This window comes from Urocampus carinirostris, chromosome 12, assembly GCF_059441175.1.
Source record: "Urocampus carinirostris isolate Australia breed hairy pipefish chromosome 12, RoL_Ucar_1.0, whole genome shotgun sequence".
In the NCBI taxonomy this organism is placed as follows: domain Eukaryota; kingdom Metazoa; phylum Chordata; class Actinopteri; order Syngnathiformes; family Syngnathidae; genus Urocampus; species Urocampus carinirostris.
Genome location: NC_142360.1, coordinates 22,642,355 through 22,663,970, shown reverse-complemented (window position 1 = coordinate 22,663,970; position 21,616 = coordinate 22,642,355). Strand labels below are relative to the sequence as shown.

Sequence of the window (21,616 nt, the reverse complement as noted above, 5' to 3'; positions counted from 1 at the left end):
CCGGTGTTTTGGCGTATTTACAGTGTGTTCTGTGGATTCATTATAAGGTATCTGAACACTGAAGACAGATAATATAGTGAGGTTTTATACAACGGATTCTTTAGCGATCTACAGCCAGAACGAGTTTTTTTTTTTTTTTTTTCGTGCAACACCTTGACTGTAAATTGTAGTGAAAAACGTGCCCTATATATACTGCCAAGCACAACCCTTGTGTGAGCTTTGGTTTGGCTTTGCGAGTCTTTGAACAGGATTAACAGCTTGCGTTTTGGACGAGATGGAGAAAATTTGCATGCAATCAAATTTGTCTCCGAGCCACAGGTACTCATAGCCATATATGGCACGCGAGCCATAGGTTCCCGACCCCTGCTCTAGGCTCTAACAGTTGGCCGTCCAACCTAATTACAAGCTGCTATTCAATTATAAAATCTAATTATTTTGAATGACGGGCTTATTCCAGAGATGATATATTTACGTGTTAACAGTAAAACTTCAACCTGTGAACGAGGTATTTTGAATTTTTAGATTGTCGCTGAATATTTTCAGTAATTTGAGTTGCTATTGCCTGGGGAGTGCACGTTTTAATCGGTATATCGTAAAAGGATTAAATTGTTTGTTCCAAACTCTGTCACTAGAGGGTAGTTTAGTGTAGAGAACTAAACCACTTACGACAATTCTATTCTCAATGCTCTTCAAGCTACACCATCTATGGAGGCATAAAAAGGCCATAATTGGGGAAAAACCCTTGCATAGGGGATATTGGGCACTGTTAGAACAGTTTTAAAGGTCAAAGTTGACCAATTGAGTTTGAAGCCGTTGGTCAAGGATATTCCCTTTTCTATTTGGTCCTCACCCAAGACGTTTGATGATTGGCTCAATTCTATGGTACTAAAAAAATTCAGGTAAGATTTCGAGCTTTTTCTCACTTTTCTTCCCCCAAGTCTAATATGCTAACTATTGGCAAGTTTCTGGCACATGGCTCTAATGTCCACATTATTTTCTTTTCATGATGGCTAACAACCGCATCGAGAAAATGTTAGCTTTATAGCTGACAAGTATGGGGATTGTTAACATCCAAAGATTAACCGTCCCAGTAAGTGGAGTGAATGGCATATTTCCACCACTGCACTGATACTTTTTCTATATGTGCTATGTCCTTAAATGGTTCTGCTCTTTTTTTTCTTGCATGCTTAGAGGACAATGAAAAACGAATAAAGTCCCAACTCTGCTAACCAAATGGCTTACCTGTAAACTCTGCAGACCAGCATGGCCCAGCTAGCTTTCTCATGCTGCAGCTCAAATTTTCAACCGAAAACAGTACCAAGAAAAAATGTCAAAAGCAAGAGAAAGAAGGTACAGAGTGAAATTCTCAGAGGGATAATAAGTGACCACCCAGTGCAAAAAGTCTTCACAAGTCTTTCTCAGTTCATGAGAAATGAGAACAAGGAAGGGGGGGAAGACCCAAACCCTCAAAATCATGTGAAGACTTTAAAGTCCGTATGGAAGAATGCAAGGACAAACAAAATTGGGTACAGTGTTTCCAATTGCTAGAAATTTGCCTCCACAACTGCTTGTTGACCGATAAGGTATTGTGTTCATATAAAGGGATGACAAGCATTTTGTTCAATTCCATGCTCTTTTGGTCTCGTATTCTTATACAGTGTATATTCAAGAGATCTTCAAATGTTGGACTATTTGAAGCTCATTTCTAATTAATAAATCATGCCGTTACAACTGTCCACTAGCATTTTTACAACTGCCCGGTACCGGGTACGGTTGTAACATTGTGTATCTCAGATAAGACTGTCATGTTCTGTTCCGGCGCCTTCGCTCTGAAAATGCTGGTCTAGTGATTCCAAGAGCCAAGAAGAGAACCGCAGATCCGAGAGCGTTGTCTATTCGGGCCCCGATGTTGTGGAATGCTCTGCCCCCCTGAGATTCGATCTGCAACCTCAGTGGAACTGTTTAAATCTAGGTTTAAAACACCTATATTTCAAATTGACAATATCTGTATATTATTTGTTATTGCAACATCCTGGAAGGGAGAGTACCTCATGTGTGGTCCCTTCTTAAGGTTTCTTCATTTTCCTCATGTTGAGGTTTTTGAGTTTTTCCTTGCTCTCATGTAGCTTTTCGATCAGGGTATGGTATAATTATAGTCTGTGGTTTGCAATCATCCGTGGTCTGTGCAGCCATTTGAGACTCCTTGTCTCCTTAGCACTCTACCGCTGATGTCTACTTGTAAAAGACACATTAAGGTACCATGTATCATAGACACCAATGTCTTTCCAACATATTTGACTTGTTAAATTATGCGACAAGTCAGTGATTGCTCACAGTTGTGAATTCCGAGCCTACACAGGAAGTGCAGATAAATCTTTTTGTCAAGAAAAGGACCATTTGATATCAAAATAGCCCATCAATTTTAATTAAACTTACTACAAAATGTTGTGAATGAACAATGGTCAGATGAGGGACATTATTGCTTGAGCACTGGACGTCACCATATGGGGTATTGCAACTAAAAAACGAGTGTTAAAAAAGCACAAGGAAGAATTATTTTTTTTTTTAAAAACTAAGAAACAAAAACCGCACTACTCTTAGAAATCTAAGGCACCCGCAGCAGCAAGATGTCTGAACATGACGTCAGTTCACTTTAGGTGAGGCTCATGTTATGTAAAAAATATTTCTTTTATATGATGGTTGTATTTGTGTAACATTCGTGTGTCTATACGTCAAGTTCACAGTTCTTTGCGATACCAACAAAGGAGAAAAAGAAAATCACAGAGTGAAGATAGTGGTTGATTCAATCCAATCAGTATAACATGCAGAAGTAATCCGAAAATGTGAGGACTAACCCAACGCTATGTCCCGCATGTAAACATAACCAAAGTTAGCCATTTGTTGGCTCTTTGAGAATAGTTTGTTTAGTGGTGTGAAGAACCACGGTGGCCTCCAGGCAACCCATCAGGCAGACATCTAAAGATTCCTCCTGAGCATGTCAACAATATCCTAGTGGTCAGCAAGCTTCTTCAGTCAAGCCAAATAGCGACACTTGTGTGGCAAATTTACACAGGATGCAATTTGGTCTGCGGTATGTAAATATTCTGCCGCTAACTAGGAGTTTAAAATGCCGTTTTCGTTCGAGACAATAATCCTTTACACGTCCAACGTCTGAAAATGTGTGCAGAATTTGGGCATTAACATTGTTCCATCATAAACAATTTCGATTAACCCAGAATCCCTCTCACCTTCGTATTTGATGTTGAAAATATCCCTTCTTACCATGCAGTTTTAGAGTCCACAAATTTGATAAACGAATGCCCTGACAATTGTCATTTCTAGATCAGATGATTAAATAAGTGTAAAATGATTAACTTCAACTTTTTTTTCATCTCAAATATAATTCAATTCCAATTTTTATGAAAATCAATCTAAATGGTCTGCATTTTTATAGCGCTTTTCAAGACCTCCCAAAGCACACTTTTCCCTTTTACACACTAACTAACCGATAGCAGAGTCAGCCATGCAAGGTAACTACCTGCTATCAGGGGCATTAAGGATTCAGTGTCTTGCGCAAGGACACTTCGACATATAACACAGAGGAGCCGGGAATCAAACCTGCGACCTCTTGATTGCAATCAAGTTTTGATTTTACAGCGCTACCTAACATTGAAAATCAGATATCGGAATGGATCAATTTTTTTTTCCTTTTCTAGTAGTAGCAATTAGAGCGCCATTTTTAAGTGAAAGTGGTTCTTAGATTATAAAGAAACAGAATCTCCAACTTGCTGTTACTGCAAGTCTCCAGCAGATGGCTTCAATGTTCCATAAATAACCACGGAACGGTCAACATTGACAATAAAAAAACTGAACATTGCTCGATTTCTTTTTTTTTTTTCTCGACTTTTGTAATTGTCATCATATGAGCAAGAGAATTGCGTGCCTCGCTCTGCAGCTGCAGACACTCAGCACAGCAATATCTTGTATACTATTTGTTTTAACAATATTCAAATAATGCGCAAATTCAGAGATTTGCCAAAATAAAGAATCTAAAAATTGTAGTTAAATGAAAAAATACTTCAACACTGAATAAAAACAACAATATATTTTTAATTTTGTATTACCATGATGCTAGCTGAGGCACAGCTTCACCTGCCTTCCCTGACTGCACGTCACTGTCTACTTCGGAAAAACAATATAAATGTACCATTTACTTTTAAAGTAGTTGCCTCAGTGGAAATGTTTAAATCTAGGCTTTAAACACACTTCTATTCTATAGCTTATGAATGACCTATATTTCCTTTTGACGATATCTGCGTATTATTAGTTATTGCAACATCCATTGCAGCCTGGTCATCCTGGAGGGGGAATTACCTCATGTGCGGTCCCTTCTCAAGTTTTCTTCATTTTCCCCATGTAGAGGTTTTTGAGTTTTTCCTTGCTCTCATGTAGGTTTTAGATCAGGGGGTGGTGTAATAATAGTCTGTAGTTTGCCATAGACTGTGGTCTGTGCAGCTCTTTGAGGCTCCTTGTGATTAAAGGCTATACAAATAAACATGACTTGACTTAAATCTCAAATAAAGTGTCAACAATTTACACTGTTATCGTATTATCTGTTGTATATTTCCCACAAAGATATCGGATGTAGACGAAGACGAAAAAATGCTGGGACCAAAAAGAGGACATTTATTCCCATATTCACATTCATGTACTGTATACAATTTCACTGAATAAACATCTTCTCCCAACACAGTGGTCATGAAACATTTCATGCTTTAAATTAAACAAACACCCCAAAATAAGTAACCCACACGACTCTTAAATTAACATTTTACATAATCGTACCAGTGATTGTTTAGTACAGTGTTATAATGTAAACTTTCTATCATGTCAAGTATATCGTTTCACGTGTAGCCCACATTGTGTTTATTTATTGTATCCAGTAGAATGGGGTAGATCGCCACCTGACTCGGTTTTTAGTGTAAGGACCATTGCAATACCGATTCGATTGAAAATTACAAACAACATACTGGTAGTGTGGCTCCCTTTTAGAGTTTTCATTCCCAGATACAGGTCTAACTTGAATTTAAATATTAATCAAATTAAATGTTTTTTACACAGAAACCTCGCCATGCCTGGTGGTCATGGCTAGACAAAAAAACACAATTGCAAAATATTCAACAACAAAATGTTCAACTTAAGCAATAATGAGTGGAGGCCTGCCAGGCCTATAAAGCAACAAAGGAAACCCAGTTTTACATTAAGGGCATCTGCAAAACAAAACCTGGCAAACAAATCCCATGCTGAGCTGCTTCGTCCATACAAATGTCTACCTCAGGCCTTGAAGATTGAGTCTGGATACCTGAGGTAGAGAGTATTTCTCTTTGATAGTTTTGGCCACGAGGCACTTATATACTGGTAAATATTTCGTACACAAATTTTTGCAGCATTAGCCTCTAGACACTGCCTTAGAAGAAGGTCGAGGAGCTAAATATTGGCAATGGTAAAGTGATTACAAGGAGTAGTATGTATGTATTCACATTTATGGGGTTAATGATCAGTCATTCACTTCTGGTCTAAAGACCATCAAAAGAAGTGCAGTATGTTATGAATGATAGCCAAGGATGCAAGCTCACAGGAGTGCAGAGTGTTAAATGGACCGTGTAATATTCAAATAGTAGATGTTGCTACAAGGCACAAAAAAGATAACAAACTACAGAGACTCAAAGGGACAAAACCGCAACAATTTCCTTGCCCAGCTTTGTGAAACTTCTTTAGCACCCAAGCATAAGGTTTTTGGGTCCTTGGAAGTCCATAGCAGCAAGATGGCGGACAATCATGTCAGCTCCCTATTGGTGAGGCTCATGCTATGTAAAATGAATTGTCTCGACCGACGAGCATTTAAAAAAATTCACGTTTATATCCAGCTCTTGTATATTTGCCTCTTGTCCATGACCGACGTGACTGAAGATTATTTTTTTGTACACCACCACTTGGAGGCGCTAAGTAAACTACAATGTCCCTTCAAGCAGACTAATATCGTAAAGGGTGAACCAGATGTTTTAATCGAAACGGGAACGTCACGGTTTTTACCCCTCGTTTAGGTTTTACACCCGCCATCCACATAAATCTCCCCCTGTTGTCCTGCTTTTACTCTTTTTATAACCGAGTTGTAGCAATTCACACCACTTATTTAGTTATATTTAATTGCTAAAACTCGTGTTTCTCGAACCAAAATGTCTTCCTGTCACCATGAATAAATATAATGGAAAATATACCAGTAGCTTTACTCCCAAAGTAAACAACGCAGCTAGCTTCCAATAGTTTACGGATTTGAGCAAAATTGTGAATTGAATGATCAGCAGTTGAAACAAGCTAGCATTTAGCGTTATCCAAAATAACAACACAACCACACAAACTGGCATTTAAATTTCATTATATAGTTCTTGGTGTAATTTATGCGGCTTTCACCAAAAATCCCAGTTTTAAACCATTCACTGCCACTTCCGTCCAAGAACATTTGATAGCCCTAGTGTACATCTCTTTATTTCTTTACCCATGATGCCAATGTATTTGGGCTAGATCTTTAAAGTTCATTTTAAATACCACAATTACCACCTCAATAAGTTACATGTGTTTTATCGAACCTCTTCATAATCAGCGGAGAGCTCGCAAATACTGTCTCAGTCCCTCTCCACAGAAAGGAGAGCCCTCATTTTGCCAATGAAAGTTTACACAAACATCAACATTTTTACTGGCCAAGCTATAGGATCTCCACTTTTTGTGCACAGACCAGGTCACTGTTGACCAGATTCCACATGTGCCTGAGTTCTGGCGGGAGCAGTTTGTGAACGACGATCATGCTCCTGAAGAAACAAGGTTCTTTGTTCAACTTACTGCTCTTGTTTTTCACAAGTCCGAACGTTTTAAAGGCGTTGTGTTTAATGGGAGTGACCTGAAGAACCTCCAGACACATTCCCAAGAAGACATCATCGATGGGGTAGAGCTCCATAGTGTCCGCCACCCCGTGAAGCCTTCGCGCCACCGTCCCGTCCATCAGAAACCCCCCTCCGCCAGCATACGGAGGGTAATGGGTCTTATTATACATTGCTTGTGGAATGTAGTACTTATTTTCCTTTTTACGGATCGGCTTGGCCTTAAAAATCACATCTCCTACAAAGAGATTCCTGGCATGGTCAGTACTGTCAAGGAACTCGAAAATGTTGTTCACATTGACAAAGACGTCGTCATCCCCCTTGAAAATGTAGTGAACGTTTTGGCAGTAGGTGTGAAACCATTTTAGAAAATGGGTCTCCTTGAGTGTTAAGTTGAAGAAGCTATCCAGGAAGCCCCATTGGAGGATATCCCCATAGATGCGGTTCTCGTACTCTACCAGTTTCTGATGGTTTTCTCTTTCAGCATAGTTGGACGGTTTCCCAAGAAGGAAAAGCATTTTGACCCTTTTACCATTCAGGACTCGCTCTTTTCCCCAAGTTTTCCGAATGACTTCTCTGCGGTCGTGCTGGGTTGCCACCGACTTGATCACCATGAGTAAATAGATGTCACCTGAGCACTTCTCCGGGTGATTGAGTAACATCGGGAAGTAGCGGCAGTGTCGGTAAAGAAGGAACTGCTTGAAATTGTCCTCTAGTCCCCGAAACCAATCCTGACCTGAGAGATTGTGGTTGGCGCTGCAGTTGGAGCTGGTTACATCCCAGGCGGTTGCGCTGTTGTTTTCGGTCACGCTCGGTTCCCGGGTGGTTGAACGACCGGGCCGAAGAGGCTTGGGTTTGCTCGCCTTCCAGAAACTTTGGAATTTCTGAGAATGGGGAAAAGCCCCAGATTCTGTTCTTTCTGAAGCATCCATGCGAGCCCGTCTCTCGAGTTGGAATGGAGCCGCCATGTTGATGCTACCCCTCTGGACAATAGTCAGTGCCACCACTGCCAGGCAAAACATGGCAGCCACCCTCTTGTACACCTTCCAGCGATCTCTGTTGTTCATCCTAATCAAACAGAAGACAAGAAAAAAACAGTACAGTTAGATTGAGATCCCCCCGGACGCCAGCTGCTGCCTCAGGAACAAAATGCCTCGACGTTGTCAGGCATGCGTACAAGCGAGTGGGGGGCACAAAAACGACTGGTAATTATTTGTTATTGCTTCAACTGTTAAGTATTGAGTGTGACAGACAGATGTGGGGGAATCAGGAACTGGTATCCGGGGTGCTCAAGTAGAGGGATAGTATTTAATTATCAAAGGAGGTACAAAGTGACAACAAAAAAAGGGTTCACGAAAAAGAGGAAAATCAAACCTGACAAAGCCAATATGAGAAAAAAAGACGAAACCGGAAATGGAAATAGCAAGAAATCAAGTTACTGACTGAACATAAAAAAAAGTCAAGTCAATTAAAGTCATGTTTATTTGTATACCCCTTAATCACAAAAAGTCTCAAAGGGCTGCACAGATCAAAGACTATTGCAAACTACAGACTATTATGACACCATCCCATCATCTAAAACCTAATTCCCATTCACAACACCTATGTCCTCATCTGGACCTGCAGGGGTCGGAACAACAATCAGTAGACGAAAAGTTCCCAATTTCCTGTCAGGTAATACCAGCTTCCTCAAAACAGCCATATTGGCTTCAAACCAACACGTGCACCAGAGACAAAGAAAGTAAAATGTTTGTTCATAAAACCAAACAAAGCTAGATTTTTGGAGGTTGAGGCCAGATATTAGTTTGGAATATGTATAAATATCCATCCCTCATCTGCACCGCTTATTTTCAGTAGGGTCGCGGGGGGGCTGTAGCCCATCCCAGCTATTTCCGGGCAGTGGGCAGGGGACACCCTGAACTGGTTGCCAGCCAATCGCAGGGCACACAGAGACAGACAACTCAATCGTTCAATTACACTTAGAGACAATTTGGACCGGCGAATTAACATGACATGCATGTTTTCTTAATGTGGGAGGAAACTGGAGTGCCCGGAGGAAACCCATGCAAGCACAGGGAGAACATGCAAACTCCGCACATAAAGGCTGGTAGCTGGATTTTATCCCATGACCTCAGAACTCACTCACTCCGGAACCAGCCAATTAACCCGACATGCATGTTTTTGGGAATGTGGTAGAAAAACCGAGTGCCCGGAGGAAACCCACGCAAGCACGGGGAGAACATGCAAACTCCGCACGGGGAGGCTGCAATTGCTGGACTTGAACCCTGAACCTCCGGATTCTGGTGCTGCGTGCTAACCACCTTGTACATTTATGATGCATATGTTAATACAGTAATTTATTTATTTAGTTTTTTTCAACATGAACAATGTGCACTCTTTTTTTTGAAGCTTTGTGTTTCTGCTCTCTGTTGAAGGTTTTCAACCTGATAACTAAATGATAATTGAATGATCTGCATTTATATAGCGCTTTTCAAGTCAATGACTTCCCAAAGCGCTTTACATTGTGCTTCACATTTCCCAATAGCGGCCGTGATCTGTGCAGCCATGTAAGGCGCTAACATGCTTATTGGGGGTATTGGGGGTTCAGTGTCTTACCCAAGGACACTTCGACATGTAACACGGACAAGCCGGGATTCGAACTGGGATCCCTTAATCCTAAAACGATCGCTCTACCTCCTGAGCTACTGCCGCCCCAACTACTATCTGTTATTTGTTACCTAACTGCGCAAAATTCTTTAGCACTACCTCTACTACTGTAACAAGGAACCCTTCCATCACCACATGAAACTTCAATAAAAAACAAAGAAGAAAAAATAAATTCTGAAAAAACTCAGGTTCTGAATAACTGTAGCAAAGTCTTGAATATTGATGTTGTAAAAAAACAACCATATAATCACACCATCAAAATCCAACATAAAACATAAAACAGCATTTAATTTAAAAATAGATTACAACAATCAAGGTAAACTCAAGTCCTCAAAAAAACCCAATACAGTGATAATAGCAAAATTTAAAGAAATAAGTAAAGCACAGGCAACACATTTAAAGCCAATATTGGAGCATTAAAAATTAAAAGCCTTAAAATCAATGCAACACATTCTGTTTGTATTAATATTAGCCTGTTGTCAAAATGACAAAGTTGTCAGAACCAGAACAGGAGGAGGACTAAAATGCGTAACGTTTCTCACACAAGCTTTATATTACGGGAATGGGGCAGTCATGCACGTTAACACAGACGCCAGTGAGTCGGCGATTACTGGGCGGAAGAAGTAAAGCAGAAGTCCGGCGTGGAATAACAGGAAGCCAGTGGTCGACGAGATAGATACCAGATACACGAGCAGATACCAGACTGACGGGGTCAATATTGGACAGGATGGCACAGACAGGATTGATACCAGTTACACAAGCAGATACTGGACAGACGGGATCGATACCGGAAAGGACGGGACAGACAGGATCGATATCAGATACAGGCGACTGGAGAAAGATATCAGACAGGACGAGACAGACGGGATCGATACCGGAAACTGGAGATTGGCGAAAGATATCGGACAAGATGAGACAGGCGGGATCGATACTGGATACCGGAGATTGTACTAAGGTATCAGAGAGAACGAGACGGTCGGGATCAATACCAGACACTGGAGACTGGAGTCCAGTGTCAAACAGGACGAGATAGACGCGATCGATACCCGATACTGGAGATTGTAGCAAGGTATCAGACAGGACGAGACAGACGGGATCGACACCAGACACTGGGGACTGGAGTTCGATATCAAACAGGACGAGATAGACGGGATCGATAACGGACAGGATACACAAACGGTGCCGAACAGAGTCAAAGCACACGTCTTGCGGGTGCAGAGGTTTGTTGACGGACTGACAAAGGGTGAGTGAGAGCACTGTGCTCAAAGAGGAGGGAAGCCAGTCAACGAGCCGCAACTGGCGCCAAACGGGCGGGGCCTATTGGGGGCAACCGTGACAAAAGTTGGGTAATAATAATAATAATAATTTCCTTGTATTGTCATTCTGTGTAACAATGTACACAGAACGAAATGTCGATTGCACCTGACCCGTTGTAGCGAGCCGATGCAGCCGCAGCCAACAGAGGGCGCCGCCGACCACTTTTTAAGTCTTAGGAATGACTCGGCCGGGGCGCGAACTGCACCACATCCTGTGAAAATTGACGTGACTACTCTGTTGTATTTATTAATAATTTACATAATGTTTAATTGTTTTGATAAAATTAGAGAAATGCAATTAAGAAATCCAATTTTTGATATCATTTTATTTTGAGGATTGGAAATACAACTACAAAGGTGCATAATGTGCCCCTTTTTGTCCAACAAAAAGAGTGCAATAAAACTTATATAATAAGTAAATCACAGTAATCCAGTTTAAGTTTGATTTCCGGTTTGCTTAAAAATAGCCACCTCCTTGGTTCACGAGGGCTTGGGCTGCACAGTGGCTCTCATTGGAAAGTAAAAAAAGCCAACAAAGGACTCAGAGAAATGCGCGTATTTACGTGGAGGGGGATTTAATTTACTTATTAACGGGTTTAATGTGGGCTAATACAGCGGAGTAAGACTACTGTTTCTTCTTCACAAATCTACTCAAGTGAAAGTAAAAAGCATAGAAATGTAAACATTTCCCAGAAGGACAAAATGTCCCAAACCTTACTCGAATATATTTAACAGAGTAAGTGTAACTCGTTACTTCCAATCTCTGCATACCTGTGCCCAGTTTCAACAATGTTGGTGCCAGGGTTGGGTAGGGTTACTTTAACTTGATTACTCTCAACTACTTTTGGATTACACCAATACGCTATGCTAATAAAAGACAAAAGAAACTAAATATGAATAAAATTACAAAATTTTGTGCAGGCTTGGGGAGTAACGGAATACATGGAATGGCAAAAATGATGTTGGCAAGCTGTTTGGATTTATTTTCATTTCTGTCGCATTTTATGTTAGTTTTGCCGGAGATCAAAGAGATCAAAGCCAGGAGAGAAAGCTTACCACGTGTTGTGAGTCATCATTTTATTCATATTTAGTTTCTTCTGGTTGGTGTCCCCCTGGCAGAAGGAGGTGCACCAGACCCTAAGAACAACAACATCCTGGCAAGATGAACCAGTGTGCTGCATCATTTTTCACAGTCATTTTTTGAGTGTCTTTGATGTCCCCTCTCTATAGTTTTCATTTCTCATATAACGTGCTATACTGAACCCCTTTTTACAGTACTCATGAACATAATGTTCAGTACTACTGCCCATTTGGATATACACGCATTTATAATATATCATGAATATATAGTATTTTTATCCTTTTACACATTTTCGTTTTTCGAATTCGTCTTGCTTTGCACTGAGGGGAGAATTTGGTTGGACATTTGTATATTGACAATAAAGGCCATTAATTCATTCATTCATTCTGTTACCAAAACATCATCTGATGATTAGCAGGATACTTATTCAAGATCCTTGTCCCCCTGAAGATCTTATGTGTTGTATGAGCAATGATGGGCACCTTATTTTAAAAAAGGCAATTAGTTATAGTAACTCCCTACTTCTTCCAGAAAGTAAGTAACTGAATTACTATTGAGTAAAAGTAACTATTTCCGTTACTTTGAACCAAAGTTGTTGTATGTCAAAGAGTTTGACATTTTCTGAGCAGTATTCGACTCAGTTAAATCGAGAAGAACAAACATGTAGTTGTGTTCTAGAACCTTGTCATATGTATTGCACCTTACCAGCTACAGATTTACCCGGACACTTAAAGTTCAACAAATTTAAACAGTAAACATTATACAGACGCTCCCCTACTTACGACCATTCGACTTACGTAAAACGGTAGATACGAACATTTTTTTTCGGGAAAATATCCGGACATTGCTGAAGGTTAGATTTTTTATTGTGTGCTGTAGTTCTTCTTTCGCCACTACCGGTGTGCGGTGGCGCTGTGAGAGGTCACGCAGCATCTATCCCGAAGAAGAAATCCGTCTTCTACTTCTATTCGTGTGTAAACATACTACGTGTACAGTACTGTATCTCCAGCGCGCTAAGAGTTTGACATTTTTATTGTTCAATAACTCATGCATCAATTCAATATGATTGGTGTGAAGTGTAAAGAAGAGGCGAGCTGTTTCTTTTGAAATGAAAGTGGAATAAGAGCTTGATGCGGTTGGAACGCTTTTTTCGGCCATTTTTTACCACGGAGGAGGAAGTCGCCTAACTCGTGAAGCGCATCTTCCAAAAGTAGGTTAAACTCAACCTTATCTATCTTTATAGAGCATATTATTTTATGAAATGTTTATTTTTTAGTATAAAACAATACAGGTTACTCTTACAAAAATATAGCACTAAAGCAACTTACAAACAAATTCAACTTGCGAACGATCGTCCGGAACCTCGTTTGTAATTAGGGCAGCGTCTGTAACACGTTTAGTTGAAACTGGTAGGAAATGAGTTGAAGAAAAGGATACATTTTTATTTTATTTTTTAACTAAATGCAGTTATAATTACATAGTCAGATTTTTACACCTTTTTCATTGCTAAATTCAAGCACTTTTTAAAGTCTTATAGACCCAGTTTTCCGAATTCTCCAGTACCATTAAAATAATAAAATCCAAGGTGAATCAATCCATAACTGTGTTATTTGGGGTGACTGAGTGCTGCCAGTAGGTAAAGGAAACATAAAATGTGACAAATCCTTAGCCAAATATCAATACAGGAGCTATCGTTCACTAAATGGGACATAGAATATAAAACGGAGTTGTTGTGCCCAATTTATTGGTGCTTCTCTTCCTCCATGTTGTACCAAATGTTCTTGGGTCTTTTACCAACTGTCAGCATTCGATGACGTCAAACTGTAGAGAAAGGAAAGTCAGTTTTTCTAAAGTTTAACTTCAGTGTGAACGAAGACGTGTTGGCGTCATTTTCAAGCCGACTTCTTTTTTTTTTTCATCTAATGTGTGGTCTATTGGGTCAGACTAACAGAAACATTGTAAGAATTTCAAGCATTTAAAAGACATCCACTTAAAATCGAACTCTTTTCAAACTTTGAAAACGCAACTTTCAAATTCAAGGATTTCAAGCACCCTTGCAAGCCTGGAGTTTTGTGCAAAGTATCACTGTCAGTACACCAAGATGAAAAGCAGAGGGGCAACCTAATCAAGAGACATAGAAATGCCCAGGTAAGCACAAACCTAGCTATTTTTTGCCTTCGTGGTGTGTTCAGGTACAGCCCCTCAGAGGTTCCATAAAAAAGTCCAAAAGAAAACCCCCAAAATATTTAAATACCACTCACATTGTCTGCACGGGTGACCAGGGAAACCAATTCTCTTTGGACCAGCAGTTGAAGACGGTCAACCATTCGAAGGCAAAATAACTACATATAATAATGTCCAGGAAACGTGAACTTGGTGCGCAATTTTCAAAAGAAATCACGACTTGGCGTGGCGCGCAGCCTTCGACTCGACGCGCTCTCAGCACAGCTCGCGCTTTTGAACGTGCACCCACTGCGCGTGCTTAATACGCGCACTCGCGCATGACGTCACGGAGGAGAGCCCGGCCAACCAACCAGAACGGCGCACACAAAACTGCTTCACACTTTTCGCATCTTCGGTCATAACAGTGAATTTTTTTTCCCTTCTGTTTTTGCACAAACTCACCATCCGAATTTGATGTACAATATTTAACCTGTTATTTTAATGATTTATATTTAGAAAGCCATGCCTGTCAACCTGTACGTTTTTGCCGTACAAAGTACGTTAATTATGCATTTTAAGACGTGTACGACGTACAAGAAAATCTGTACGGAAAAACGCAAATTTTTCAATTATGGGTACCATCCGTTATACACGACTATCACGAAACGGCAAATCAATCAAGTCAAACAAGTTCGCCGCGGTTTCTCTTTCTCGGTATCGTTTTTTTTCCATTGCAAACGAAGCGAGTGGTTTGATGCTACTGTGCGCATGCGTCTGCCACCTAGGGATTTCCCATTGCATCCATGTGGTAGTTGTGTAGTGAAAGGAAGTCCGTCTCTTTTTAGAGAACCGGCTTTTTTGGCTCAACTCATTAAAGAGAGCTGTCTCTCAAACGGCTCACTTGCTTTGATGCATTATATTACGAATTATTATGTTGTATAAAGAAGTTAAGAAAAAAAGGAAGTATAAAAGGAGAAAATGAAAAAAGACAGGTTTGTGGTTATCCCTTTAATCAGTATACTACCAACAATAATTTAATGCAGAAAATGAATTGATAATTTGAATAAGAAAAAGTATTATTCTACTTAATTATATTTGCATGTATTTTTTCCTTCTACAGTGAACGTCCAAGCTACTTCGTTTTTTAACTTTTTTTTATAATGAACCTCATTCATGTCGAGCAACTCAGTATCTAACAACAAAATGTTAATTAACGATATATATGATCTAACGAAACACATGTAGCATATAACATGTTAAACTACATAAATAAACACGTTTGGATAAAAAATATGGTGTAAGATTGTTTTGTATGTTGTAAGGGAAAATATGAGTTTGTAAGGCATGGAGCCCTGGATCTTGACAGGAATGCAAAGCTAATCAAGTCAAGTCATATTTATTTTTTATAGCCCTTGATCACAAGAAGTCTAAAAGGGCTGCACAGAATATGATTACACTATCCCCTGATCTAAAACCTACATGAGGGCAAGGGAAAAGGTAAAGTGACGAAACCTTGAGAATGTACCCCACTTGAGATAATCCCTCTTCCAGGATGACCAGGCTGCATGGACGTTATCGATCGTCAACATGAAATATAGGTCATTCAAAAGGGATGGAATATAAGTGTGGATCAAAAAGTGTATTTAGAACAGAAATGGGCAAACTATGGCCCGTGGGCCACCTCCGGACTGTAAGGCTTTTAAAACAGACCAGCCAAATAAAAATACAGTGGTACAGAGACGGTTTAATACTTGGCACTTTGGTGATTGCTAAATCATTCCTTCGCAAGAAAAAAATATACAATAAAAAAAAAAAGATTGAATTAACAAAACAAATCCAAGGGATGCTTTCCGCACCATCGAGGAACAGCCAAGATTCAAGCCGATGCTGATTGGTTAATCCATATCATAGCATCTTCAATACTGTATTGTGACTGTAAAACCTGCTCTATGTTCTTTCTGCATCTTGGTGAGAAGAGATTGTGTCCCTCACCCTTTGTCCTTTTGGAGCTTTGGGGCTACTAAGCACTCTACCATTGATGTTTACTTGTAAAAGACCAATTAAGGTACAGTACTGTGTATAAAGGTTTGAGAGGACTATCACAAAAGTTCATAAAATGGGGAGGGAGAAAGCAAAATAGGTTACAACTGTACCTGGTTCCAACTACGTCTCTAAGGAATTCTTTGTATAGAAGATACTAAACAATGCATGGTCACTGTTGGGACACTTTATGATGAAAATCCACAGAACAAAAAGTAAACAGCCAAAAACACCAGCCAAGCATCCAGAGCAATTTGATTGGCTGAGTGGTAGGAGCGAGCAGATATTAGCATGCTCCTCCCTCTCTTTCTCTCTCTCTCTCTCTCTCTCTTTCTTTCTCTCTCTCTCTCTCTCTCCCTCATTCTTTCTCTCTCTCTCTCCCTGTCTGTGAATCGGCAAATTCGCTCTCATGAAGGCACACCACCCCCAAAAGACACATAGACTAATTTAAATGACTGTTTACCTTTAAAATCGAACTGTTTTCGATTTGTTTTCTCTTTTTCTCGCTTTTTCAGTCGGCAAGTCTGCTTTACTAAAAAAAAAAGGGGGGGGGGACACTTCTTTACGGATTTTCACTTTCCACGGGTGGTTCTGGTCCCCATTAACCCCAAAAACCGAGGGATCTCTGCATTTCCTTAATTTGTTCCAGGATCGTGCTCACAGCTCGAATTGCTCGTGTAACGAACAATTTTTCCCGATATGAAATAGTTAAGAACCAATCGATCAGTAGCCGACTTGCAAAAGCATCCAAGTTAACCCTAAACAGTAATAAAACGCAACTTCCTGCTCACTAAAAACGCATTCAAATAGTAACAAAACATAACAATTACAGTAAAAAGATAAATGAAATGATATTATCAAAATAAAATGTGAGTTTATTATGAGCATGGAGGGAGTTGCCGTAACAGAGGTGAGTCTGTGGTGAGGGAGGAGTGAAGGAGCAAAAGAACATGTAAGAGCTTACTGTCCACTTAAAATACTGTAGCTTTCTAGCATGGAGTTTGTTGACCACGGCAATCAGGCCCTGTATGTTTCCATACCAACCCTCGATTTATATCATTATTAAAAGTTCTCATTGCAATAATTCTGATGTCAGTGCAAAATTGCTGCTGTTAGGTCAGCCCACGATAGGACGTTTCAACTTAGGAGCAATGTTCCCTCTAAGCTGCGCGCGTGCGCAATCGCGCACTGCCCTCACATTCTCAGCGCACAAGAAAATCTAGCCAGCTCACAAAGATGAGGGCTCAAAATTGCTAATTAAAAAGAGAATTAGGTCAAAGTTACAGTGCATGAAGGAAAAAATACACGGGTTCCACTGACGCTGTGTTCTAAATGCGGTATTTTGAAGTCAAAGTCCAAGTAGAATGAAGTTGAGTAAAGTCAGTAGAGTTTTTCGAGAACCGGCTTTTTTGGAACGGCTCACTAAAAGGAACCGGCTCTTTAGGGTCCTAAACGGCTCATCAGGTTGTTTTTGCTTCTTTAATCCCAACATGACCAAATATTATGTAAAATTATGCACAGAATGACTTAAAGGAAGGGGGGAATCGAACAAAAAAGAAAAAAATACCAAAATGAAAAAGTAGTGAAAAGCTGAGAAAAAAAGAAACAAAAGGAAGTCAAAAAAAGATGGAAAATTTTAGAAAAAAGCCAGGAAAAAAAGAAAAGAAAGAAACAAAGGAAAAAAGTAAATGGAGAACAAAAAGGAAAAAGTAACAGCTAGGAAAAAATAAACACAATGAGATTTTTTTAAAGGAATTTAAAAACAGGGAAAAAGAAAAGTTTGTGTTGCATTCAAATAATTTCCACTTATATCAAGTGAATCTTGTTGCCAACATTGTACTTCCACTAAAAAAGGTGATTAAGTACAGTTCTGTATCTTGCAACCGACTAAATAAGCCACCCAAAATGTTAGTATTATGCGACAAAATATATCAGGAAAAAAAAGAAATGGATATCTTGTGAAATAATTGTAAAAACAACTGACGTTTGTAGGCCTTACAACCTTGGCAATAGCACAGGAATCAATTCATTCAAAAGAGAAAAATAATTTTGCATTGCCGGAAACTCAGCAAAATGTAACTTGATGTCAAGTTTTGGACATGTTTGATAATGGTTTAGTTGCCACACTTGGGATTGCTGTTGCTCACTGTTGGTTCAAGCGTTGCTCACCGACTTTGTGTGAACGCTCAGACCCCTGGAAAATTAGAGGGAACATTGGTTAGGACGTTTCGGGAGAACACCCTCTGCAGAATTTGAGAAACCAATGTGGCCTGTGAGTTTAAAAGTTTGCCCTGCCCAGATATGGGAGATGTAGAAAATATACAGAAGCTCCCCTACTTACGACCATTCGATTTACAAAAAAAGGTAATGGGATGTCGAACACTGCTGTAAATTCGATTTTGTATTGAGTGCACCTTTTTCTAAGTTCAGTACATGACTGTCCTGCTTCTTACCGCCGAGTGGCGCTGTGAGAGGTCACCCAGCATCCATCCTGGAGAAAAAAATTCGGCTTCTACTTCTACTTCGTGTGTAAACATACTACGTATACTGTATCTCTAGCGCGCTAAGAACTTTGACGTTTTTGTTGTTTAATATCTCGTGCATCCATTCAAAAGGGTTGGTGTAAAGTGTAAAGAGGAGGCGAGCCGTTTCTTTTGAAATAAAAGTGGAATAAGAAAGCTTGATGCGGTTGAGAAAATGGTTGTAATGCTTTTTTCGGCCACTTTTTACCACGGAGGAGGAAGTTGCCTAACTCTTACACACATATTTTATGAAATGTTTATTTTTTAGGACAAAACAATTCAGGTTACTAATACAAGCCTCAAACCACAGCGAGACAACACTCAGAGAAGCGCAAGAGAAAAACAAGCTCTAGGTTGAAATATGTCAACTTGATGTTGCCAAAGCCAGGTGCCTCGAACAAAGACACTGTACTTGTATTTCTTTCTCTCTCTCTCACTCTCTCTTTTCCACCCTGTTTCTCCCACTCTCTGTCTCTGTAATTTTCTATGTCTCTTTTTTTCTCTTCTTTTGTCTCTTTCTCTCTCTGTATCTTTTTAACTTCTTTTGCTCTAACATCTTTTTTTCCTTTTCTCTTTCTCACTTCCTACCCTTTGCGCTTTCTTTTCTTTTTTCTCTCCTTCTGTGTTTCTATTTCTCTTTGGATTTTGTTCTTCCTCTCCCTTTCTTTCCCCCTCTCTCACAACTTCTCTTTTTATCTCTTTTGTTTCTCACACTCTCTCCCTCTCTCCCTTTTTTCTTTCTTTGTCCCGCTCTCTCTCCTTTTCCCTCCCTCTTTCTCTTTTTTATTTATCTCTCTTTTTCTTTCTCTTTAATTTACAAGTCCTGCCCCCGACAGAATGTTTGTTCTATCGTGGGGCCCCCGAGTTAAAATGAGTTTGACATCCCTGCCTTAAACATACTTATACAAACCTTAAACATACAAAATATAGGACTGCGGCAACTTACCAACAAATTCAACTTATGAACGATCGTCCGGAATCTCGTTTGTAAGTTGGGCAGCATCTGTATTGGATAACCTTTCAAAAAACAAAACTGAAGGTAATCAATATTGCTCACAAAATAATTTCCATTACACAAGCTCCACAATGAGTAACTTTAGTGTCAATAGTCTTGGTGATACAATACGATGTGATGTCAGCTGAAGGTCCTGTTGTTAATGAGCAGTGACTGTGCAAACTCTCAATGTTTTGTTTTCTTTCTGTTTTTTTATAAACGAGTCTTCCCTTTTTTCTTGGTCACTATGTGACTAAGGGTTACTATTAACGACCCCGCCAGTGTCACTACTCCCGAGTAAATCCCGATATCCAACACCTGTATGTTTAAAATTTTCATGCTTCTCTCATGTCGTGTTAAAAGTTACCATTAAAAATGAATACTCATTGCTTTAATGTTTAAAAGAGATCTATAATTAATTTCCCTGTCTTTCCCTAAATGTTGACTGAAAATCCACAAGCTTTTCCCCAAAACTCTTCCAACGATACGAGTTGGTGACCCCGGAATCCTGGCCTCTAATTGGTCTCTTGCTGTTGGTTTATTGCTCCATCCAACTTCTGCCAAATTAACGTTCAACTTTGTTGTCAACTATGCCTTATGCACAAAAATACAGCACAGATGACATTACTTACTCTTCTCCGCGTTCAAACATGCAATGAATAAGACACAATACAAAGAACAATGAGGTAAAAAGTAAAGCCAGGAGAGTTCAGATTCCTGACAGCCTGATGCAAGAAAGTGTCCTTGAGCCTGCTGGTTCGGGTTCTGAGACTCTGCAGCCGTTTCCCGGACGGCAGCAGGTTGAAACAGAAAAAAATCATACCTTGAGTGTTTCAAACAACAACACAGTTTACCTTTAGTCTGCTAGTTTAATAGTAACACTGAAGAGGGTTTGAACCAGTGTAAAACAACGTAAATATAGTTCGCTATAGTACTTATTCTTATGTACTTTAAGTGAGTGCATTTGATGATGAATACTTTTGTTTGAGGAAAAATGCAATCTGTAGTCTTTAGTGCACTACTTTTGACACACATGACATACATTCGGATACACTTACCAGAAAAGTGGCAGGCGGTGGTAACTGCTTAACAACCAGCAACCAATAACAATTCGCCTTACTGCCTTTCCATCAATCTAAACTCAGTATTTGCTAGTGAGTTGTTGCTGTTTTTGTCTCACTTTGTTTTTTGATGAACAGATATGACTGAACCGGTATAAATTATTTTCACTTTTTGCATTCAAGTACTTTTCTATGTTTACTCAAATGCATAGTGTGCCTCTTGGTAGTAATAAAACATCATTGATTAAAAATGTAGATCTAAAAATAGGCAAAAATACAATAACTATCAAATAAAAGTCCATTATTTGAAATACTCATTGGTTGAGAAATTTGTATGTTAACTGTTATGGGGGTATTTTTGCCAAAACCAGAAAATATCATAAGTTTCTCTCCATTAGGTCGCTGACTGAAATCTGGCTGAAAGGACCAAATATGCATTTGTAGTACAATAAATACTCAAATACTCGTTTTTGGTTGCATGGCACAATTCAGCACATCTGGTGGCCAAATAATACCGATATACTTAAAGTATATTTTACTGCCTATACTTGAAAGTATAGGTAGTAGTTCTACTTTAATTTAAGAAACTGTCGAATATAGACAGAAAAAAGTATGTGTATAGGTTATTTATCCTCTGCAAAGATGAATCTATATTTGTGCTTTGCAGATGATCTGAGAGGAGTTAAAATATCTAAAAAAAATGTATAACAGTTTCTCCTATACAGAAAAGTAGCATACATTTATTTCAACACAATTTATTTCAAAGCCCTCAGGGGTAAAACTTACCTCAAAATGACGTCCTTCCCGACTGAGAGTATACGACTGTAACAAAATAAC

The 21,616-nt window shown here is 39.5% G+C and overlaps 1 protein-coding gene across 1 annotated transcript; it reads right to left on the bottom strand.

The window, feature by feature from the left end:
• Positions 1–6,347: 6,347 nt before the first annotated feature.
• b3gnt7 (UDP-GlcNAc:betaGal beta-1,3-N-acetylglucosaminyltransferase 7) lies at positions 6,348–14,442 on the bottom strand. The gene is made up of 2 exons (XM_088350373.1): positions 14,261–14,442; positions 6,348–8,003 (listed from the first exon to the last, which is right to left on the bottom strand). Coding segments are annotated over exons 1-2 (1,242 nt in total). The 5' UTR covers positions 14,263–14,442; the 3' UTR covers positions 6,348–6,763.
• Positions 14,443–21,616: the final 7,174 nt, after the last annotated feature.